This window comes from Squalius cephalus, assembly GCF_949319135.1.
Source record: "Squalius cephalus genome assembly, chromosome: 2".
NCBI lineage: Eukaryota > Metazoa > Chordata > Actinopteri > Cypriniformes > Leuciscidae > Squalius > Squalius cephalus.
In genome coordinates this window covers 24,190,104-24,216,452 of record NC_137123.1, presented here as the reverse complement: position 1 = coordinate 24,216,452, position 26,349 = coordinate 24,190,104, and the positions used below count along the sequence as shown (strand labels likewise).

The 26,349-nt window shown below is 36.5% G+C and overlaps 1 protein-coding gene across 1 annotated transcript in view; it reads right to left on the bottom strand.

Moving 5' to 3' along the window:
• Window positions 1–26,349, bottom strand: part of ctnna2 (catenin (cadherin-associated protein), alpha 2) — a 477,629-nt gene that overhangs the window by 345,776 nt on the left and 105,504 nt on the right. The window contains exon 7 of the mRNA XM_079897968.1: window positions 9,441–9,644. Coding sequence (XP_079754094.1) covers window positions 9,441–9,644 — 204 coding nt within the window. The remainder of the gene's footprint in view (window positions 1–9,440; window positions 9,645–26,349) is intronic.

The following is a 26,349-nucleotide window of genomic DNA, read 5'->3' as shown; positions in this document are numbered from 1 at the left end:
ATACAATATATATATACAGTATATATATATACAGTATATATATATATATATATATATATATATATATATATATATATATATATACATATATATATATATATATATATATATATATATATATATATATATATACACACACTAAAAACTAAATAATGTATAATAAATAAATAAATAAAAAATCAATCGCTACAAGTGAATTTAGGCATGACAATATTATAAAGTGCAGAATAAAAAAGTGGATATTAAATTTTGGGATTTGGGAAATGTTTTTATTTGCAATGTGTTTTTGATGTGTTGAGCTTTGTGGTCAATCACAGACATATCTGTTGAGCATGTGAACGCAATGACCAATCAGATGCGTTTAAGTCAGTCAGAATCTGCTCAACACAGCTCAAAACGACAGGAATTGGGGGACTTTTCCTTCTACAGCAAAAATCGGCAAATGCAGATCTGCAAAGCTTGTCGCATCATACCCAAAAAGACTGTACAGGTGCTTTAACTAAGCACTGAGTTAAGGGTTTGAATACTTGTGCAATGTAATAAATTCAGAATTTCCTTTTCAATAAATTTGCTAAGTTGTCACAGAAGGTTTTTTTTTTTTTTTTTTTTTGCTTTATCATTATGGTGTATGGAGTTTAGATTGATGTGGAAAAAAAAGTAAAGTGGTTTAACATAAGGCAGCAACATAACAAAATGTGAAACAAATTAAGGGGTTTGAATACTTTTTAATACTTTTGCAAAAATTAGGTAACATTTTATTTTGATGATCCACTTTAGACATTCTACTAACTCTAAGTAACTTTGCAACTACATGTCAACTAATTGTCATTAGAGTATTAGTAGACAGTCTGCTTAATATCTGCCAATACTTTATTTTGATGGTCCCTCAACTTTTTCTACTAACCCGAACCTACAGTATAACACTTAACCCTAACCTTACATTACTCTAATGAGAGTAAGTTAACATGTAGTTGCAAAGTTACTTATATATAGTAGAATATCTAAAGTGGACTATCAAAATAAAGTGTAACCAAAAATTATTATAATATTTAACAATATTACTGTTTATAATGTATTTTTGATTAAATAAATGAATCCTTGGTGAGACTTCATGAGATACTGTATATCAGGCATCCCTATTAGTGTGTGCTGAAACAATGCAGAAGCACGCTTCGTAAATTCTTGAGTATCTGGAATGGGCTGGTACATGAAGTAAGCATCTCTCATTGGTAGAGCAAATCAAGCCAGGGACATTAGGGCCTGACAGATGGAAGGGAGGGTAAACAAGTCACTATGGGAAAAGGCTGATGGATCGCCCCATACAGGCCACTTAATAGGGCACAAGTGTGGAATCTGGCTGGAAAGAGGCTCTTGATGAGTAAGTTGGTGAGGAATGCTGCAAAAACAAATCTGAAATGCGTAAGGTTGTCTTTTATCTGTGATGATATCAGAAAGGTCAAGTCCATTGAGGATGTTTATTTTAAGCAATAAAGAAATCTAGCACAAGAGCATAATTAACTCAAAGGAAGAGCCACTGTAGTCAGACCTGGGAGACCTTAAAGCTTCTCTTTTGTTGACAACATATTTACTTAATACTGAAAATACAAAATTCCATATAAATACAGGAAAAACCCAACGTTATCTCACGACCAGTTCATTCGAATTCGTAGGAGTCAGTAAAAGGTGGCTAATTCGTACGAATTCGTACGAATTTGTACCGTACGATTTGTTTAAACCCACGTGATGGGTAGGTTTAGGGGCGGGGTCAGGGGTAGGTCATTTGTACAAATTCATACGAATTGGGCAACTCGTAAAATATGTATGATTTAGCAAAAATCATACGAATTCGTATGAGTGAAGTCATATGAATTTGTACGAATTAGCCACCTTGTAAAATTCATGCGATTTGCCGTGAGATCGGGTTGGAAAAACCATGTTAATTTTTGGGTGAAGTAAGAACGATTCATGTGATGAGGAGTATTTCATGCATGATGCAACGAAAGTCTTTGTCAGTGAGGAGAAACCAAGAGAAGGAAAAGGAGGATATGATATCTAATGAAGTTGGAAAGATAGAGTTAAACAATCAGCATGAGCCATCAAGTAGAGATGCAGTTAAAGTCTTGGAAAACATAAAGCCTCGCTCGTCAACAAATGCAACACATACCAGTTGTGGCCAACAGCTATAAAAGAGACCTCAATCTTCAGCCAGGCTACATGAGAACTAAGATGACTCAACATTCTTGTAGCCAGGTTAAAAGAATAGCGAAATTCGAGCTAGCAAAAGATAAAAGTAGAGAGAGAGAGAGCAAATCACAGGAGATGTTTGCAGGAGGCTTTGCTTAAAAGCTTGAAGGGAATGTGTGATATGCATGTGTATTTTTGTTTGTGTCTTTGGGGGCAGGTTTTGGACCAATGCAGACAGAGTGAGATGGATGGTGAGAGCGAAAGAAAGGCCTTTTTCTTGTGCATGCTGTGGGTTATTTTCTCTGAAATGACTGGTCTTGTCCAGTGAGACGGTGTCTAGCACTTGCCAAATCGAGGCATCAAAGCGCTTGTGCGGCTGGGAGGACACTGTGCAGAGGTACCAGCAGTCACATGACATTACTGTGTCATGTCACGACAGCTTGTTATTAGCTATCCTAGGGAGATGGGCAGAAAGTCACAACATTCTGTAACTTTTTCTAGAACTCAGACCTTTTATTAAAAGAAAAAAAAAAAAGAAAAAAACTCCAAGTTCTGGAACATTCTGAACCATGCATTCAATAGACCTAAAATTAGCTAAAATATCAACTTTCTATTTTTAAGAGCCCACCAAAAACAAATCAGATTGATGTAATGTAATGTAATGTAATTTAATAATATAATATAATATAATAGTTACGATTACCATATTGTTCCGAATATAAGACAACCCCCCCCCCCCCCCACCCTTTGTATATGTAAATTTAGTCTTTTAAAGAAAATATTGTATTTGAAAATAATTTTCATATTGCCTATTTTATTTTTTAACTTTACTGGTAAAATGGTTAAATGTACTAACAACAATAACATTCAGAAATGAATACATTTTTGCTACCATACAAATAACCTGAAGTTCTCATTTAGTAGATTTCACAATGACTGATTTCTCACCTTTACCTATCTGATCCAGGGGATATGAATGTTTTTTCCTTAGGCCGATCACATAGCGCTGAAAAGACAGCAGTTTCTCCCTGAAGTCAGAGGGCAAGCGGCACGCATCATGCTTATGCCGCATCAAAGCGGCCACTTCGAGGATATTTACAGGCAAGTGCGTCAGTACATAGCCGAAATAAGAAATGGGCCTCAATGGTGGGTAAGTTCATCTTTTTGGCGATTGCCAATACCTTCAGCTGGATGACGGCTCTGGTTATGGGCAACCCCTCATTTCTATTTTTGGCTACGTACTGACACACTGGCCTGTCAGTTTCTTTGAAGCGGCCACTTTTAGGACAGCAGTAAGCTTTTCTTTGACTGCTTGCCATCTTCTTTTTGGGCTCGCCATCTGAAATTCTGAAACACTGTATTTCTTGGCTGCTTAATGAGAGTTGTCTGATGACTCCGCTGCGTTTATCAGTCCTGGTAAACGCATACATTTTACACATATTTGGCGCTCCCCATTGTTGCGGGTGTATTATTGACATGTAAAAGTTTAGACCCTGAATGTAAGACGACCCCATTTTTTTCAGATGTATTTCCAAGAAAAAAACATTGTCTTATATTCGGAACAATACGGTATGTTCTTTTCTAGTTGTTCGTGTCATGTCTGTATGAGTTCTTGTTAGTTTCTATGGTTACTGATTAGTTCATCTTTGTCCAGCTGTTCCTGTTTCGTTCCCTCATTTACTATATGTATATAATTCCTGTTCTGTTCATTTTTTTGTCAGTTATTGTTTCGTGCAATGTGCAGTTCTACTTCTGCGGCTCCAGTAAAGTCTATTTTGAAGTGTTATCCAGTGTTTGTACTCCTTATTCCTCGACTAAATGTTCAAATAATGCAATACATAATATAATATAATATAATATAATATAATATAATATAATATAATATAATATAATATAATATAATATAATTAGGGCTGTCAATCGATTAATTTTTTTAATCGCGATTAATCGCATATTGTCATGAGTTAACTCGCGATTAATCGCATTTAATCGCACATTTTTTTAATTGTTCTAAATGTACCTTAAATTAATACTTTTCAAGTTTGTAATACTCTAATCAACGTGGGCATGGATAAATATAGATGCTTTATGCAAATGTATGTTTATTATTGAAACCATAGTCAATATAGAGCATAAGGATGAGATGTTTCAAAGGTCACAGATGTTTTTCAAAGAACTTGTTCATGTCTATTAGACACGTAGAAAGAACAAAAAAATGGCAGGTTACCATTACTTCTCTTTCTTTGCACTGAGCAATTTACTAACACAAACATGTTTAGATTTTTGCATGACAGGGCAGCTCTTCTGAAAATGCTAAATGTACATTTATTATTTATTAGCCTACATTGTAGTTTGTCTCTCTCTGTGCCCATTTTGATGAAGCTAAATTCTCAATAAAACTGTTTTCATTGGTATATTTGACTGTTTCTGTTGTCAAACAACGGAATGAATTTGAAATGGTGACTGAAACGCGACCCAGATTAAGACATAACCAGCTCTCCCTTCCAAGATGTTAAGTTAATCTGCACAAAAATTCTGATAATCGAGCCGTCGTCTGGTGAAATCAAATTCACATAAGATAAAGACAATATCTGTGCTCTGATTTCGGCTATACTTGTAAAAATAGAGAAGCAACATAATATCTGTGCTTAGCTGAGTTAAAGCGCTGCTCCTCCGAGCGAGACGCAGAGAGAGAGAGAGAGAGCGAGCGAGAGAGAGAGAGAGAGGTGCACGCGCGCGCGTGCTGAGAGAGAGCAGTACCGGCGGTACCGGTAGATTCTCAGAAACTAAATAAGGTTTGGGCGCTTTGTTGAAGGGGTCTGCAATGTCGCTAAGTTAGCAACACTGTGTATCTCCATTTCTCCAACTAGGGGTTGGGCCACGGGTCAAACAGAAAATACGCGCTGCGTTAATCGCACGTTAAAAAAATTAGTGCCGTTAATATGATTTTGCGTTAACGCGTTATTAACGCGCTAACTTTGACAGCCCTAAATATAATATAATATAATATAATATAATACAATATAATACAACAGGTGCATTACTCAGATATTTCCCAGTGAATCTTTCTTTTGAGTGAGTGATTCATTTAAAAATGCTGATTCATTCAGGAACGTAAACAAGTCACTTGGACTGAATTTGAAATCTAGCTGAATTTGAACTACTACTGTGTGCATATAATAATTTATTCCAGGATTATGGGTTACAATATTGATTATTTATCCCACAAAACACATTTTTGTTCAATCAAATGCTCTCTAGATTTAGAATGGCCCTCCACCACATGCAACTGACTTGTAAGTAGCAAATGATGGTTAATGGCTGATATAACACTAAAGTCTATTGGTCATAATAATAATAATAATACAATAAAGTTCAATTGGAAATGCTTCAACCCAGGAATGAAACTGTCCTAGCTGAACAACCAGTTGGGGTGTTAGATGCACATAAAGTGCTGGTGACCCAACTTTTAATATTGAGTCACAAAACAGAATCCTACCCTAGAGTATGTGGTAAAACCAGATCTCATGTGCTTCTAATCTATACATCCCATTGTTTCTATTTATTTCTCTATAACTCATTGATCTGCTGTTCTTCTAAAGTAATCTTCTGGATCGCACAGGCTCTGCGCTTGTGTGGCTGGTTGCAACACTGTTAGGCTGATGGAGTGTTCGAAGAACCTTCCTCTTGATCAAGCCTTTCTGTGTAGCCCCCTGGAGGCCTGAAGAACAGGCATCCATCTTCTTTAAACGCAGTGTGACCGCCAGACTGCCACGTCCCGCTAAGTGTAAGATTAAGCTCTACTAACCAACTCCCTAAATCCTCTTTAGTGCACTGCAGGCCAGGCTAGCGAGGTGAACCACCACACCCACAAACCCCTGGACCCTCTCAACCTATAGCCACAAACCGAGCTCCCTTGACCCAGGTCAGCAATGCATTACTCCAACCGATCAATTGATAGATTGGCCTGTCCAGGCTGCCGTAACTAAATCAGCCAATTCTGATGATTCAGCAGTGGTCTTGGGAGCCTGGGCGGGTGTCACCAATCAACGATCACCACCGGCCAGGACAAGTATGGACATTCTCTTGTCACTTGAACTTAATTTATTGCAAACCAGCACATTGATCAAGCTCATGCCGTTCCACAAGTCGTTCAGGCTTGAGCTTGAAGAACGATTAGAGCAAAAGGTGGAAAGAAGGTGGCAGAAGTTGAAGAGGTGTTAGAGGAGAAACTGAAGCAATGCAGAAATCAGACACCACTTCTAGATACCTACTGTACCCTTAATTCCCAGAAGCTAGAGGTCAACAATGCTGACTTGTAAACTTGCGGTATCCTGTAATACCTATAAAACAGACCACCCTTATGAAAAAGAAGTTTATTCAAGTGTTCTAAGTATACTTCTTTTAAACTAAAAAAAAAGAAAGTTTACTTTCAGTCTACATTTTATATACTTAAAATTACACTTAAGTGGACTTATACAGAGAGAAAAGTCCAAGTATATTTGGCCTGTACTTGTACTCAATCTTTTGATCGAGATATACTTAAAAATATAATTAAGTATTCAAATTATACTTGGCTTGTAATCGAGTTTTGATCGAGTAGCCTATTAAATATATATATTTTTTACATAGTTTTTCATATACAGTCTTATGAAATGACATTGTTTGAAAATATGAATTTGAATATTGATATAAAACAGATATGTTTATAATTCTGCGTATCTGATTTTTTGTGTATGTTAGTCCATTGGTAGTATATAGGAATTTACTCTAATTCTACTTTTCCCTATCATTGACTGAATTTTCCATCTATCCATGTTTTCACTGTTATACAGTAGGGGGCGCTATATGACACATCTTTTAGTACAGAATCTCTGGATCAAAACACAAGAGAAGAAGAAGCTGAAACAAGTAATAGAAGATTGCTCACTCAAATGTAAAATAACGTGATCATCAAACATTAAACAGCATGTAAATGAAAACTGCGTAATATTACCAAATTAAATGAAGCGTGACCCATGAAGAGAAAACAACTGTGAAGCTTTGGGGGTGTTGGACTAGATGTACTCTTATCTGTTTTGATCATCGTTCTGAATCTGATCAAGGCGATCGTTCTGAATCTGATCTTTGACAAAAATGTCATTTTCTCAACTTTTTTGTTTAAAATTTTGCCTTTCTTTATGAAACTTACCGACATTCACGTGTTGATTAAAAAAGGATGCATGAAGCTAATAAAATGTTTTTAAAATTAAAGTACAGTTAAAGGTATTTTTCAAGTTTAAACAAAATAATATCTACATTTGAACATAGTAGTATACTGTGCAAAAATAATATATAAATAGTAAACTATAAGTTTAATGTTATGTTCACTTAAAGAAAACTTGCAGCATAAACTACAAAACTAGTAGTTTACTGAGAGTACACTTCAGTGTGTACTTTCATGAACTAAAAAATGAAGAACTAATACTACTTGTATTAAAATAGTAAACTACTAGTATACTTATAAGTTCACTTGTAGTACAGATGCATTACAAATGAGAAACCTAGTTGTGTACTTAGTTTACTACTCTTACACTTATAGTACACTTAAATGTATACTTTTATATACTAAAAGTGGGCCAATTTAGTCCCAATCAGTAATGAAATAGTACACTTACATTAGTATATTTGATATTAGTATACTTACAATATAAAGTATACTTAAAATATACTTGAAAATTACTTAAGTATACTTCATAAAATGAAGTTGAAGTATACTTATTTTTTGGTCTGGTCATTGGTCTGTTGAGACAAAAATGTTTTATATAACAGCATCAGTCTGTAAACGCAGCTAAAGAATATCCAGAGACTATTCGGGTGCAAAATACATTAATATAAGTTATATATATATATATATATATATATAACAAGTGCATGAGGAAAACATATTTGTGCTAATGAAAATATTCACATGAACAAACCCAGAAAAAGACGCATATGCAAACATACCAAAAAAAGCATAACAAAATGAATCCTTTGAGAGACTAAAACTCATATAAAACAAGCGTCCTAGCAACACAAACACATTTCCTCCCAGAGCAGGAGCTTGTAATTTGAGTGCTGATGTGATATTCATCTCCACTGGCGTTGTGTTTTGACTAAAGGGGCATCGCTAATCGAATGAGAGGTTGTATTTAATATCCCTATGTTCCCGTATGGTGCTTGAGCACACCAGCACTAGGAAACATGCATTAGATAATAGCTGGGTAGAAGCCATTGATTACTGCATAGCGTCAGAGCCAGACAGGCCCATTGATACCATAGCGGTCAATATTACAGAATCCTTGCCAATGGCTTTGTGACACCTGTTTCAACGTAATTGACATATACACACAACAAGAAAGACACATTGGCACATGCATACACACCATCGTGATAATTCTATAGGATTATATGCCTTAAAGTCTTTCATTTGAGCAAAGGACAACAAACACAGAGAGACACATAAAAGAAGGGTTTGTGAAAGACTAAAGGTCAGAGTATTGATTTATCAAAGAATATTAAGACCCTTTTAACTGGTGAACTTTCCCAAGATGAACAATCAGTCTCTATCCAATATATATATATATATATATATATACTACAGTATTGCTTGAATATACACACCGCTGTACCAGTAGCATAACTCTTTTAAGAAATTAATAATTTTATGTATCAAGGACATATGAAATTGAACATGTTGGAAGTTTCAAGTTTCTTGTAATAAAACCACTTAAAACTTCAGAAATGTACTTAACCTGAAATAGCCTCAAACAGCTTAAGATAGTGCACTATATGTGATGATGCTGAGGCTGTCTATGCAGAAAGCTCTTCATGTTCCATGTCAGCACTGATAATTGCACAAATACTCACTAAGACATCTTGTGTGTATATATATGGTATGTGTCAATTCCCTGAAAGGTATGACTACTATAACCATGGTTGTTAGAGGAAAATGTTTTCTAGCCATACAGCCTTGAATCACAATCACAGTATGAATCACAATCAATGCAGGATGTGTGTGAATTAAGGAAAAGTGCCAAGCCACAATTAGCCACAAAACGTATTTAAACATCAAGTAAGCCTTACTGTGAGTCACTAAACCTAAGGAAAATTAGGTTTAGAAAAAAAACAGAACACCTAAAGCAAACCAAACAAACAAAGTCCTCAAAAAAACTTCACTTGAAAAACTAATGATCAAGCTACCTACATAGTGGAAAAGGATGTTCAGGACTTACATTGTTCATGTACTCGCTCAGCAGGTCTTGCAGGGCTTGGCGCACGGCGTTGCACTCGGCTACGATGCGTTCACGGCGATCGTCGCGTGTGCAGGAGGAGTCGGCCATGAGGGCGGCGCCACTAATGATGCTCTCCAGACGTTCCTCCAGTGACGGCCTGAAGCGAGCCTCACTAAATGTTAGCGGATCCAGAATGATCTTATTCTGAAACAGAACAAAAGATGGCCAGGGACAAGGTTATGAAAGTTTCTGTTGAAAACATTAAAATCTATAAACACCTTTAAGAGTAACTATAAGTAACTAGTAGGTTGCTTTCCAGAATTGTTAGTATGAGCATTGCGAGTCATATCATCAATTGCATATGTTTTATCTTTTGTTGTTGTTGTTGTTAATGTATTTGGTCTTGGCGGACAAGATCTGCTATGCATGTTTTTCAGCGCATGTATTGTGCCAGTTAGTAATGATAGGATTGTTTGCAGATTGCATGTAAAGGACATATCAGCCTGCGCCATCTAGAGTTTCATGGCTGAACTAGAGATACAGGGCCAGATTTACTAACATACTATCAGGATTTACTAAAGACACACAGTGATAAAACAGCACTGAAAAGGTGTGGGCACAGTTATTTTTGCAGCTGACCTTATTGCATATGCATTTGAAGGAGTTTCCCTTTGAGGCGCAAAATGTATGGGAGCAGAGTATTTATTGAATCACGCAAGGTGATTTACTAAGGTTTGCACTAGTCAATTTACTGGTATTTGCGCCATTATTTAACGGCCAAAAAAAGCATGTATTAAACCATTTTGCGCCTGTGTTGTTAGTAGATCACCCGCACCTGATTAACAACGGCTCTGCTTGTTTGCGACCCTACGTTAATTTGCGCTGTTCTTGGTAGATTGCGCTGGTCATTATGGAAATGATTTGTCTGCGTCTGAGTTCTTTATTTTGCACGTCGTCAGTAGATCACATGCAGAACTTTCCACTCCCATCAGCGCTTTTATGGAATTGTGCTCTCACGCTAATTTGCCCTGTTTAACCCATAATCTTAAGTTGTGTTTTGTTTCACACACAAACTTCTCAATCATACTATGCTGGATAAAATATTTAAACCCTATAGTCAGTCATGTACTATTGATGTACTGTACTACATACATCCCCAGATGGTAGAGGTTTTGTGTAGCAGATAGAAGGATAACAAGCCCTGTGAGATGTTTGCGATAGTTTCCATTAGCGATCCACTGAAGACATTATGTTGGAGCCTATATCCAGAGGCTGTTATAAGGTGACCTTCAAGGCGAGATCCAGGCCCTCGGTTACAACCACATTGTGATTTAATGGGGCTTTTAAACACAGGATGCAGACTCAAGAACACCCTCCTTTTTATTATTGAAAAGTTGCTACCAAATACAGGTTTTATGATCTCTAGGGCTGGGCTGGGGAAATTACCATATTGATAGTGGCAATATTATGTTTTACGGCTATATATGAATACGGCTTCGGCAGCAGTTTGCATTTTGTGGACTTTGCCAGTGCAGATGAGGTGGAGGTGGCATTTAGAGGAACCAGAAGTGGCTAGTGCCCTTTACTTTTGAGACTAATATTCAGAAAGGCACTTCACCAAGCGGTTAATAATAAGTTAGATCTTTCACAGATCTTTCATCATTTATATCTCAGCATGCACTTCCTGTTATTTGGCATGTCCACAGGCAGGGAATGATGTTTGCATCTTTTGAATGTGCTAATCCAGTAGCAGTTATGCAAACTAACAACAGCACAATTGGAGAGAGAGAGAGAGCTTTCTCATTATAGCATGTTGCCATGGTGATCAACTCTTAAGTAAAAGCTGTAACAGCAGTCTTGGCCATCTCAATGACTCAATGATTAGTATGTGGACATTTATTGGTTTGTTTAAAATCTGTCTGTGTCAAGTTTCCAGGTCTATTCTGGTCCGCCCGCTTTTGTCTGAATGAGGGACTAAAACAAAGACTTGTGTGAAATGTCTGATTGGAAAGCGACAGGCAGGACATTCAGATGCTGACAGGCTGGAGAAAAGCCATTGTGAAACAATTTGTGCAGATTACTTAGATCTTGTGTGACTCATATGCTGACTACATATTCCAATTATGATTTATTTAGTTAAAGACAAGATGAAACAGCCTTTACAAACACATTCGAATTGTGTAATGCTGCATACATTCGAATGGAACAATATTTAGCTGGAATTGGTGGGGGAATTGGCTGTTCATGTTTGTGACAGGTGCTATTTTATCAAGAGATAAATATTATATATGACATTTATACTGTATATGGTCAAACTGACCTCCACTTTGGCATTAATATCTAGGGGGAAAAAACAAAAGTTACAAAAAAACAAAATATACATATTAAAATAATCAGTATTTCTGAAGGCTCATGTGACACTGTAGGCTAGAGTAATAATGCTGAAAATTCAGCATTGTCATCACTGAAATAAATTGCATCTTATAATATATAAATAGAAAACATTTCTTTAAAATTGTAAAAAAATAAAATAAAAAATAATAATAATAATTGGTTTATCAAATAATCATTGCAAAAAAACAAATATTTAAAACAATTTACCAACCCCAAACATTTGAACGGTATTATATAACTGAGAATAATACAAATATATAGAAATAAATATCTCATAAAGTTTCTCTGGAGATAAAGTCTATATTCAATCAGAATATCTAATACATAAAATCTGCAAGACCAAACATACCTAAAGAAAAGACACATAAGCTATGCAATATGCACTAAAAAGACATATGAAGTGAAATGTAAAACGCCATTCTGAAAGGGTGCCATCAATTTGTCAGCGCAAACATAATTAGTCCAGATTGATTGCTGAGGAGTACACAAACTCATCTGTAGAAATGGATCATGAAGGGCCAGACGCAATCAGTTATGTAGCATACAGTATGCATGAGCGTGTATGTTTTAGAAGTGGGTGGGATTGCCACTTACTCCGCTCACAGAATGTGACAGGTTGTTCGTCAAGGACGATATAATGAGAGAGCGTACAGGAGAGCGGTGCATTGAATGTAACCTACTTTTACACAGTGACTAAAGAGCTCTGGAGTGAGAGGACGGAAAAGAGGAAAACATGGGTGAGAGAAAGAGCGAAAAGGACAGAAAGTGTGTGACGAACAACAAAGTTGGCTAGCCTGGTGACTAGTCTGTGCGGGTTATTAATGACTACTGTCTATGTGGGGTGTCTCTAATTTTGGACGAAATCCAGCAAACTGTTGTCCTACATTCAATGTGTGTATGTGTGTGTGTGTGTGCGGACATACAGGTTTAGAGGTTAAGAGGGCTGGTGCTCCATCTGATTGAGTCATACAAACACCACCTGCTCCATCGCAGTGCCACCAACACTTTACCCTTTGATACGCTATTAAAAAGTTTCTGCCATCACTGTAAAGCGACTGCCCACATCAGAAGTCTGTCTCATGTGTTTCTGTTGTGTGTTGGCGAGCCTTCTGTCCACCACAATGGTTTACATACACCAACTGTTATTCTGAGTTCTCACAGTCTGTAGGGTAAAGGAGTTCTGAAACTGAGAAAGCCTGAGTAAACACATTTTGGTGACAGATGCAAAGGAAGAATGACAAATCATGTGTTAAAATGGTTTTATGACTTGTCAAGGAAATCTCATATATCACACAATGGCCCAAAAAAAAACATTCTGCCCCTTAAAGAGGTCATGTCACTTTTGTTTTTCTTATTTTTATTTATGTTGCTGTTGTTTTTAAATCATTTACAATTGTTACGTCATTATGTGACGTTTGGATGTGTGGTTTGGGTGTTCTTTGCTTTTTTTCTCTCCGTTCTCCGTTTTTACTTTCACTTTTGCAGGTGACGTGCTGATTGGTCCGTCCCTTCTGTCAATCAAAACTACCTAAACCTGAGAGGTTCAAGGATATGTTTAAAAACCTCAAAAAACAATCAGATACATAAATGCATCTCCAAACACACACGAAAAAAAATAAGCCCTTCAAATCGATTAATCGTGATTAATCACATCTAACAAAAAATTTTTGTAAATATATAATATATACAGTTGTAATCAAAATGATTCAACCCCCCAAATCAGGTTTATTGGCAAAATTATATTTACAAATGAATTAGTTAGATTATATTTACAAACTTTTATGTTAGATGTGATTAATCGCAATTAATGGATTTGACAACAATTATTATTATTATTATTATTATTATAAAAATAAATTGTTTGGATTCATAACATGCAGGCAAATAAAAGCCAGAAATGACAACGAATATAAGCACAGAGCTAAAACTGTTTTAGATTAATTTGGTGTTGTAAGAATAAGGAATGACCGTACAAAGATCCCCACTGCATCACCGATTCAGAGACAAAATGAGATGTTCGTTAATCAGTTCCACTGTGGTTCATGAATCGTTGCTTTGTCCTTTCAAGATAAGAAGCGATAGAAGTTTGCTGAAAAGTCAACACAAGTAACACTGAGCACTGAGAAGTTAAAAATAGCGTGATGGGAAGTTAAATATACTGTTTTATATAACATAATTTATAATTTACTGGTATTAATAGATAAATGAATTATATAATATTTATTTCTAAGATAATCCGTACACAGAGTCAGCGGTCAGCACAGAAGGAAAAAGCTATATTTCTGCATTCATAATACATTTCATTAACTTTCACTCCAAATGGCAGGCTGATTTTACTCAACGTGTGTCATTTGAAAGGGGTGGAGGGTAAAACAAGGGGAAAAAAATGCAACCTCCAATCACAGAAAGAGAGAGACAAAGAGACGGTTTGGGTTTGGAAGGGCACAAAGAGCCATGGGAGCCTCTGGAAAACAGCTTGTTTAAATACAAGACAGAAAGCACAGAGGAAAGAGCGCCTGGGGAATAGCCCCTATTGTTATTCCATTTGGTGCTTATTGCAGGCACAGGGTCTGAGTGACAATCTGAAACGACAGTGAAGGAGAGATAGAAGGACTGAGTCCAACTTGTCCTTGAAGGAGCAGATACTGATTGATGAACAAATCGTTCATTCGAGACAAATCTTTTTAATGACTTGATTGAACCGGTTCGCAAAACTGAACAATAAGTTCATGAATTCAACAACTTGGTGCGCACCCGGGTCCGATTGACATCAGAGTTTGGTTCATTTAGATGATGTGAACCTCCCAACCATATATGAGTCCACATTAAAAGGGTGGTCTACGGTTCATGTGAACTCTGGCATGGTTGGCTACTGAACTGCTGTTTTTGTGTGTTCTCACTTTCCAGACAAGTGTGACTGACACACTGCAGGCAGATGAAAATGTATCTCTCATTTCTCCTTGCCTTCAGCAGAAATGGACTCCCGCACTCTTTAGAACATTTGTAGTGCATTCACAGCAGATATGCAAGTGCCGTTTTGTGCCGCCGCTTTGAAAACAAAACCAAAGGTGCAAACAGCAAAATATACATTTGCATTTTTCCGCCTTCTCCTGCATCATTGAAGCAACAGGGGTAAACGGCTGCTGCTTTGATGATGAAAATGCACTAAGGTTTGGATTCAAATAATGTAATGTGAACACAGTCCAGCAGGGGAAGGAGGAGGGGGGAGCAATCGAACTCTGGTTCGGACCAGGCAATCGAACCAAGTGTGAAAGAACCCTAAGAAAACCAAAGTAACTGATAAGTGAACTGACACTAAGAACATTCGGATGATTTGACTAAAGGGATAGTCCAACCAAAGTAGAAAATTCTATCATCATTTACTCACCCTCATGTCATTCCAAACCTGTATGACTTTCTTTCTTCTGTGGAACACAAAAGATAGTTGGAAGAATGTTGGTAACTAAACAGTTTTGGCCACCACTGAATACCATAGTAAGGACAAGTCAATGGGAACCTAAACATTTGTGTTGATGCAAATGTTTACAGGTTTAAAAAGACATGAGGGTGAATAAAGGATGATAGAATTTCCATTTTTAAGTGGACTATTCCTTAAACAGATGAAAAATAAATTTAGCCATATAAAACTGACTAGAAATATCTCTACAACTTGATTGCATGATAGATATATCAACAAACATTCAAAATGGTTCAAAAATTAAATATCATTATGCAGCTAATATGAAATTTCATATTGTTTATTGCAATATGATTTTTATGAGCTGAATAATGGCTGTAACAGACTGCACCGGGAGACAATTACTGTACAATAAACACCTTATTAATAAAACTTAATAAAGAAAAAAATAATTATAAACAGTAGCATGTGCCTACATATGGCTCTTTTGGAACAATTTGGAACAAAAGACCTGCAGTTTGAAGGATTTTTGAGCTACTTTTATGATGTACCGCGGCCACCAAATGGTTTATCTGTATGAGATCCTATGAATGAATACCTGGAAACCTAAGGACCGCAGAAAGAGCGAGTGGAGGAGAGATGGTATGGCGCTTTTGATGTCTCTTCACACACTAGAGTTTCAAGTGAGTTTCATTCATATCACAAATTTGAAAGGCAAGTCAATTGAGTCTTGCATTGTAGATTATTTGCACATTGATGCTTGTGTGTAGACCAAACAAGTATGAATGTGGAGAGAAAGAGAGTGAATGAAGAGAAAAGAGTATGTAGGCTATAAATAATGTACTAGGATCAGTTTTTCATTTATTGTATGAAGATGTGTACAAACTACGATGTGTTTAAAGAATTGAAGAAGTAAAAAGACAATATGTGTATCAAGGCAAATGAATGTCTGGCTATGTCAGATTATCGTCACAGTGCTATTTATATTTATGGCTTATAATTTACACAATTTATAATGCAAAGTGCTGAAAACTAAAACTAAACTAAGGAGGAATAAAATACAGGATAAATAATAAATAAGAGCAAATATTTAAAAAAAACAAGTCTAGCAAAAAATCCAAATAAGATTTTAAGCATAATATATAAAATCAAAATGTTTTAAGGCCCACATTAATATAAATGTAAAATGTTAAAAATTCTGTATAAACACTGTGTATTTTTTTTTTATTTTAGTTTTAAACTTGTTTAAAAATGTATGCTATTTATGCATGCATTCACTTTGTTGCAAAATAAGCTACAATATGCCAATACTGTAATAATGATACTTTAATTTAAGCATAAATTAGAACATAATTGCTGCTCTAAATGGATTTAATGGTGATACAAATTGACATGCGTACGATTTTTGCCACTATGTTAATATAAAAACATGTTGTGCTTCACAAAAAAAAAAAAAAAAGGATATTTAGGGCTTAAGATTTGGAAGCCCACCCATATTGCTCGGGGTGAAATAAATAAATGTACATTTATTAATTTAGCAATGATGCTTTTATCCAAAGCGACATACAAATGAAGAGTAGTAGTATAAAATTAGCAAATAGTCATCTCACGTTTTACTTGTGTGCTTGGGGAGGCCTAGAAGATGCATCTGAGATATAATTTATGTACATCATGAAAAAGTAGATTTGCATACATTTTTAATGCTCATATGCTGTATAATTGTACTTAAACTAGAATCTCAATCTTGGGAAACCAAGTTGATTGCTCATTCTTAAGCATAGGTGACAGAATACAAAATGTGCACTGATTGCTGTGACAAATGTTAGATGCAGAAGTGAGAAAAAGGGATGTACATTGAGATGGGATTCAAAAATAGAAAAATGTATAATAATATATGCTGTCAAATTCAGTATGCATATGCAAATAGTGTGGATTAAGCAAAAACTGCACCACTACAAATTTTGCATTTAAAAAGCATGAGGCAAAAATAATACATACAATAAAATAATGTATATAATAATTAAAAATAAAAAAAGTATTTAATTAAATTTAATTAAAAAGTAATTAATAAAATGAAAATGAATAATAAATAAATAAAATAATAAAACATGTCAGACAGACTAATTGTGTCTGGGTCCAGCCACTTGGGACTAGGTCACAAACAAGTGACTACTTGTTGGAAAACAATAATGTAAGTAAAAAAAAAAAAAAAAAAAAAAAAATTATGTTATAAAAAATAGTTGTGACTATTTCTGTGAGGAGATATACAGTTGTGGTCAGAATTAATGGCACCCCTGGTAAATATGATCAAAAATCGCTGTAGAAAAATAAATCTGCATTGTTTATCCTTTTGATATTTCATTAAAAAAATTGCAAAAATCTAACCTTTCATTGAAGTAAAAGAACTGAAAGTGGGGGGTAAATCACATTATGAAATAAATGCTTTTCTCCAAAACATGTTGGCCATAATTATTGGCTCCCTGTTATTAAATACTTTTTGCAACCGCCTTTTTCCAAGATAACATCTCTGAGTTTTCTTCTATAATGCCTGATGAGTTTGGAGAACACCTGACAAGAGATCAGAGACCATTCCTCCATACAGAATCTCTCCAGATCCTTCAGATTCACAAGTTCATGTTGTTGCTTCTTCTCTTCAGTTCACCCCTCTCATTTTCTATAGGGTTCAGTTTAGGGGACTGGGACGGTCATGGCAGAAGCTTCATTTTGTGCTGTTACCACTGATCTATATACTGACTGGATAGCTCATGACGTTCTAAACTGCCAGTAGGCAGTGAAGCCACCGGAAGTGTTCGAGCGGCCATCTTACGATTCCCTACCAGCAGAGGGCTCCGACGCCCGTTATACAGAGATTGTTAGCTCCGACGGCACTTTTAGGATGACCTGCTGTGCAGCATACAAGTGTAAAACGACGTTCACAAAAGGATGTAGAAAAACTACCCACAGGTTGTAATTCAAGCCCTATTAGTAGTAATTTATATGCACAATTGTCGCTATTCCTGTGTTGTTTTCTCCAAGGCAAGAGTAATGCTTAAAAAAAAAAAGAAGATAGATTTGACAGCTTCAAAAGAGCTTCGTGCAAAGTCTGTTTACCGTTACTTACATTAACCCATACTATTTGTATTATGCATTTCCTGAACATGTACTTGCTAACTAATCAAACACTTTATTTGAACAAACTACTGATCTATAAAACACAATCGGTCTTCCAACCTTTTACTATTGTGTCAATTGATTTTGATATGCGAGAGGGAGAGAGAGCAATACAGCGCTCGTGATGTTTGAAGACGGTGAGAGTGTGCGCGCACGGCCGTGACTGACTGACTGACTGACTGACTGACACTCTCTCTCTCTCTCTCTCTCTCTCTCTCTCTCTCTCTCTCTCTCTCTCTCTCTCTCTCTCATAAACGCCCTGTCCACTGATCTAAATAATTTGTTGTTATGATGACTTATTTGTACCATCGTTTTAATAAATAGTGGACAAGTTCAATTAATTCCATCCCTCATTTTGATTTAACGAATTACAACGTGGCCACAATATAGTAAAACAAGGAAACAAATTAGTAAAACGTGCTGAGGTATTATTAATAACAATATTCACCTGAATATTCACCAATTCACAAAATTTTCTCTGAAATTCTCCATCTTTGATCCTTGGAGAGTCTTTGGCCACTCAAACTTTCCTCCTCACCATGCATTAAGACAATATAGACACACGTCCTCTTCCTGGCAGATTCGTAACGTCTTTAGTTGATTGGAACTGGTTAAAATGGGGATTTTCAATTCTTTAGCTATTTTCTTACAGCCACTTTCTATTTTGTGATGCTCAACAATCTTCACATCAGAACTATATTATTTGGCTTTACTCATTGTGATGGATGATTAAGGGGATTTGGCCTTTGTGTTTCCTCATATTTAAACTCCTGTGAAACAAGAAGTCATAGCTAGACAATTTCATGTTCCTAGTTACCCTGGTGTGCTAAAAAAAGGTAAATATTAATGGGAATATACTTCAGAGATATTTTACTCGTAAAAAATTCTAGGGGTGCCAATAATTGGCACCCCCCCCCCCCCTTTCAATTATTTTAATTCAATAAAAGGTTAGATTTTTAATGAAAGGTTAGATTTTTGCTCTTAGATAATTTTTTTACAGCCATTTTTGATCATATTTACCAGGGGTGCCATTAATTCTGACCACAACTGTATGAATGTCGAAATCTCTGAATGCTCTGCCAAACTTTGAATGGGCTTGTGTCCTTGCTGCACACACAGCACATAGGAAAACGACTTCAGCAGACAGTTCCGTGAGGTCGAACCATCTGGACAAAAGCACCTAAATTGAGTTCAGTAATCACGGGTTTCGAACGGACATACTGGAAAATTGGTTTACAGTCAAACACCTGGGGTGGACGTTGCATTTTAGCTGTTATTATCAGGAACAAAAGAAGGTTTAAAAAAAGTGTTGCCAAAGATGGACATTCTCAAGAACAGCGGCACATGCGGTGTCCTTAAAGGTCACCGCACACATGTTTTTCAAGTGTGTCTTTGGGCTGCATTGTTAGAAGACACAATAGGAGCTTTAGGGATTTTTCTTGTACACAAAAGACTGACACAGTATGTCTTCATCGCTCATAGCATTAGCCTGTCTTCCGTTCGTATTAACATTCAGCAATGAGGTCGTATCTTGGAAGCACGTAAGATATATGTTTAGGTCAGGCCTGACTATAGTGGGATCCCTCCACGAGCCTGAGGCCGACAGCTGAGCTTAGCCTCACAAAGATACTAGCTAAGAAAAGCTGATCTGGATAATCTCTACAATTCTCCATCTATGATCCTTGGAGAGTATTTGGCCACTCAAACTCTCATCCTCGCCATGCATTAAGACAATATAGACACATGTCCTCTTCCAGGCAGATTTTATTTTCAACATATTTAGTTGATTGGAACTTCTTAATTATTAAATGGGAATTTCCAATGCGTCAGCTTTTTTCTTACAGCCATTTTGTATTTTGTGAAGCACCACAATCTTTTGCTGCAGATCAGAACTACAATTTGGCTTTACCCATTGTGATGAATGCAATTTGGAAATGTAGGAAATTTGGTCTTCCTGTGAAACAAGAAGTCATGGCTGAACAAGTTCATGTTCCTAGTCACCCTGGTGTGCTAAAACATGGTAATATGAATGGGAATATACGTCAGAGATATTTTACTCACAAGAGTTTCTAGGGGTGCTTGTACTACTTTTATGTTTATTTACATGTTTGTTTTGTTTATGTTTCATTGGATGTTAAAAGCTATTGTCACTATAAATGTTATGAACTGTAACAAATGGAAATTTGAAGATGCTTCAAAATGTCTATTTTTGTTCTACAAATGAAAGTCATACAAATTTGGAATTATGAGAAAATAATGACATTGCTGAACTATGCCTTTAAATCCAAAAGGTGGTTCTGGCACTCGACTCAACTCCTGTTCTCATTTTCAATTTTGTGTCTGTGCTCCTCTGTGATAGACTGAATGAAACACAGTCTTCCATCTGACTGCTTCCTCGATCAATTCTGCACTGTTAGCCACACCTGTAATCCTCCTGCCTGCCCGTCTGAAAAAAAAACTATATACTGACCAATCTCTCTCCCTCTCTCTTTGTAGCGGCAACAGAACCAAACACCTAGCCAGCTTCAAACTGTCACATCTCCCTTATCATCTTCGGGGATGCTTTTGTGCAAAAAGGCCACATTTCAAAACCAGTATGAAGTCTTCATAATATTGATGTATTCAGTTATATGAATTAAAGACCATGGACCATTAAAAATGCTTTGAAGGTACCTCGTGGAGCTGCAAATATGTGTCCAAATATTTTTGAGGCCACTTGTACATACTCAAAAATAGCCAAATCCAGTTAAACATGACCCTGCTAAGGTAGAAGAGACACATGTTGTTTTCCAAACTTGCAGAGCAGCAGCTGGTTTCTGGTAATGTTCCTAACCTCCAGGCAGAATTGAGATTGTGAATACCCTTCAGCAGCACAGATATCTAAGTCACATGTGCTCACACACTAAGTGCCCCATTCATCACTCCAATGGCCCAAGAGAACAGCTAGAGCCGGGCAACGCAAGACTGTAAAACCTGGATTCTACATCTCTCATGTCCCTCCATTTGAGTATCTGGGTTTTACATTTTCCAAAAGACTCTATAAATTCCAACGACTGTTATATCTAATCGCTCATTTAGATGTTAAGTGTTAGGAAGAGGCCACTTGCTCTATCCCTACACTGAGGTCACTGTCAAGAAGGGTTGTGCACCATTCCAAATTTAATTGAGAATTCAAGTGTCTACATTTGAGGTAGCAAAAACAGGACACAACTTTGAATTTAAAGAAGACAATTTTAAATAAAAAGATTTTCAGTCAGTATAGTTTTAACTTGCAAGGTCGTGTGAGTAATGATGTGAACTCTGCCATGTATTTGATCAGTGTAAAGGATGATGACAGAGATAAAGATTTTTTTATTTTTTTTAATTACTATATAATTACTATGGATTATAGATTATAGTTACACAAGGGAAAATCAAACTGTATATATCATCAGGACAATGTATGCCATACAGTACACACTGTTCAGGAATTATATTATATTATATTATATTATATTATATTATATTATATTATATTATATTATATTATATTGCATTATATTGCATTACATTGCACAACCCTGTTATTTATGCATACGTATGTATGTATATATATATGTATGGATGGATGGATGGATGAATAAATAAATAACACAGTATAAACAAACAGTCACAGTTACAAAACGTACATTTTGCATTCTTAAAGTGGACATCACAAATGCCAGGCCATAATTTCCTCTAAAACACCTCTTTGAGCAAACTACATGCTAAACTCTACAGAGACAAGACCATGCTCTGCTCCAAGTAGCCAGCGGCTGGGTTGAGACCAGTTGAGCGAGCGGATAAATTGAGTTATTATCAGGCATGATCAGACAATGAAGTCGAGACCAGGGGCCTGCTTTGATGGGTGATGTACGAAAAACAATGAGGAAGCCAGGTCTGCCTGCTGACGTCCATGACAAACACAAAGGGCTAGGCCTTGGGTACAGCCATCCATTCATGTATGCTCATATATGTGTGTACGTATGAGTATGTCTCCAACGGGCACGCTTGCTATTGTGATTCTCTTGCCTGGAGTCGGATGAAGAGGAAGCCGGGTTACTCACTGCCATTCAGTCATAACATATTAAGGCTCTATGCTAAACAGACAGTGAGTCAGCACTCGCGGCACAGTTTCGGGCCTCTGCTGTACGTCCCATCCTCTCGTGCCGTCATCTCACTCCCCGGAAGTCTATGCTTTACTGGGACAGTTATGAGTTTGGAGGCTCTTACAGTGACCTATAAAACTGCATAACAGTGCCTTGCAGCAGGGGTCTTCAACAGGGGGCCCCATGACCCCTAGGGGTCCACAGAGACATTGCATGTGGTCCGCAAATTATTGTTTGATTTCAACCTAATATTCGTGAAAAATAAAACATTTAAAACAATTCGTCAAATCAACATTTTGTTCTGGAAACTAATGGAATGCGGTGCAAAAAATCGTTCTTACAGTTTTGATCAAAACTATGCTAGCTAGCTAGATAGTGTTACCTTGGTGGCTTGGTTAAATGAAAAGAATTCGCAAAAACATTCCAAATGTGTTACTTGCCAAGCATAAACAGACAAAATAACAAATGTAATATGTAAACACAACAAATCACAGGCTAAGTGGAGAAAGTGACTGTTTGAAACTCCAAGAACAGCCATAGTGTGTAGTGTCCAGACTTATAGCTTTCATAAACATAGGTGACTTGATAAAGTAATGAAAGAAGTCTCTGTGGTATTTAATTAATAAGGAACACATGCACTGCAATTTATGGAACCAACAAACTATAAAATGTTCGAGGTTAAAATCACAGTTGTGGAGCCAAACCGAGAGAGAAGGTGGCTGGGGGTCCCACGTGAGAGCAACTTATTTCTTGGCTGTCACTTTTCATTAGGCAGAACAACAGATAGAGAGAGCTGACTGGAGCGTTGCATCAAATTTGCAGGCCGGTAATTCCAGGCCACCAGTGGGCTGTGTAAATATATCAAAGGGGGCTTCCCCAGGCACTGTGAGGTAATTCTGTGGACACTGTTATATATTTTATTAGTGTGAAGGATGAAGAATGAGATGAAGAAGTGTCAAAAGGGGGGTCACTTGTTCTGACCCTGAGGTCACTGCAAAGCAGGGTTGTGCACCATTCCAAATTTAATTGAGAACACTTATTAAAGTGTCTAAATTTAAATTGCTGTAGCAAAAATGATCCAAAACATCATATTGAAGTTAAAGTTGAATTAAAATGAAAATAAATTAATGTAACTGCTGTCAGTGTAGTTTTCAATTGATGATTTCAGGCTATTATTCTATTCTATTCTATTCTATTCTATTCTATTCTATTCTATTCGAAGCTTGTATTATATAGCATTGTATAATTTTTTTTTTTCTGTAATTATTGAATTATAAATGTTATGTTCTGAACTGCACACAATCCGTCTTTCAAGACCTGAATTATTAGCACTTTTCCCCTGCTGAGTTTGTTGTCGTGGTTGTTAATTTAATTTGTCTTTCAGTTCAGGTGTGTGTCACTAATTATCCTTGTTTGCATGTATACTTAAGTTCTTCTGTTTCAGTTCATTGCTGTCAGGTCTTGTTCATGTTACGAGTTACAGATATGTTGCATGCTGTTCTCTTCGTGTGGATTATTGCATGTGGATTTATTAAAGCTACACTGGGTAATATTTTAAGTTGATTTTTAGCAAAAAACACGTTGTTATTTCAAAATTATACGTTCTCATTAATGTGTAATCACTTCAACCAACTAATTAAGTATTCTCGTAAGTGTATAATCTGCCATTTAGAATACATACGAGCGAGTCGCTCGAATGGCGGAAGCCATGTTGCGCATCCATCTTGAAAATACATTAGACAAAGAGGGACATACAAGCTTCGCCTTTCACGTTTTTACACTCAGTGGCACCGTGACGAATGCGAGAGGGAGATTTGCTCGCGTTTGCCGGCAGATTTGAAAAAATACGGCCACCGTAGGAGTTAAAATGCCTTCGGAATGGGAGGAGCTAGAAAGTAATATTCAGTTGGTAGTCATATACAATTTCACCGCTAGATGGGAGTAAATCCTACACAGTGTAGCTTTAAATATTGCCTTTTGCATTCATCACCGTGTTTCGTGTGTTCTACATCACACTGTGAGATAGATAGATGGGTGGATGGGTGGATGGATGGATGGATGGATGGATGGATGGATGGATGGATGGATGGATGGATGGATGGATGGATGGATGGATGGATGGATGGATGGATGGATGGATGGATGGATGGATGGATGGATGGATGGATGGATGGATGGATGGATGGATAGATCAAGTTTCAAGTGTAGTGTGTAAGTAATGATAAAACTCACCACATATTGATATTTAATAGCTGACCACACTCCCTCCAGTAAAATGAACAAACACATTCAGACATATGTTCTTTTTTGACAGTACAGGTAACTAACAAGCATCGCTTTTTAGCTGTACTGTACAGTGCTTATTCGCCACCTCACAGCTTTATCATTCATGCTTCAGAAAGCGAACAATGTTGAGGTACAGTACATGCATTGAAGGATGTGCTCTCTGTAGGACAATGCTAAATGATTCCCTTCCTCAGGTGTTGCCTCTCCTTGAGAAGAAGAATTGTGCTTCTCGCATCAAACCGAGCATTCAGCAACCAGTGACAGGGACATTTGGTATCTCACAGATAAAATGTATTCAAATAAGACAAAGGTGTGTTGATTATGTCAATGAGAGATACTTGGAAATGCTGGTACAAAGGCATGTGGCTGACTGGGGACAAGAATTCAGTAAACATTCAATCAATCCTTTAGAGAACACAGGAGTTTGTTTGTGTGTGGGTTTAGGGGAAAGCTCAGCACAGCTTTGTGCCTTTGAGCTGTAAACACAGGGCAATATGGCCATCCATACTCACTAATGACTGAAACTATGGAAATGTCACAACTACTGATGCTTTGATTCAAAGTAAACACTAAAATGAGGGGGGCAAAGAAAAAAATGCAGACAGATATGTCCTAAAAACCAACAATCGAACATGAAATTGAAGTATAACGGCAAATTTTTAATAAGCTTCCCAGCAAACTCGGACAGCATCAAAAGTGGATCAATTTATTATCTAAAAATAATTCAATGAAGACTATCCCTCTGTTTCCCAGTTAAGGCTTAAGATAGTCCCAGATTAAAATGCATGTTTGAGTTGTTTTAACTGAAAGCAACTTGCACTGACATATCTTAAAATATGTCAGTGCCATTGTTTTGTCTTAAGATGCACACCAGTAATGTTTTGGGGGGGTTTTTTTTGGGGGGGGGGGGGGGGGGGGGTTCTAAGGCGTGTTTATAAAATCTACTTAAATCTCTTAATTGAACTAAATCCTAATCCTGACTTAATCTAAGCCCTATCTGTGAAAACAGGATTATATCAATTACTTAAGCAGTTTTATTTCAAGCATTGTTTACATAATTTGTATTTTTGGTCTGTTATTTTTTTGTGTGTGTTATATTGCTTGTAATTTTTTTGTTTACTTAAAACCTAAATAAATAGTAAATAGTAAAACATAATAAACTTGAAGCAATATTTGCTTCTAGACTGTTTAAGTCTGCATTGAATCTTAACATTTCATTTATTATATTTACATAAAGGTTTTATAAAAACTGTGTTCAACAGCATATGTGTTTTCCTATGGTTTAACAAATATTAAAGGGATAGTTCACCCAAAAATTTTTTTTTAATAAATTACTCACCCTCATGTCATTCCAAATCCGACTTTTGTTCACCTTCGGAAAACAAATGAATAAAAATGTTTATGAATTCTGAGAGATTTCTGTCCCTCCATTGACAGCTACGAACTACCATTTTGATGCCTCAAAAAGTTCATAAAGAGATTGTAAAACTAATCCATAAGGATTAAACGGTTT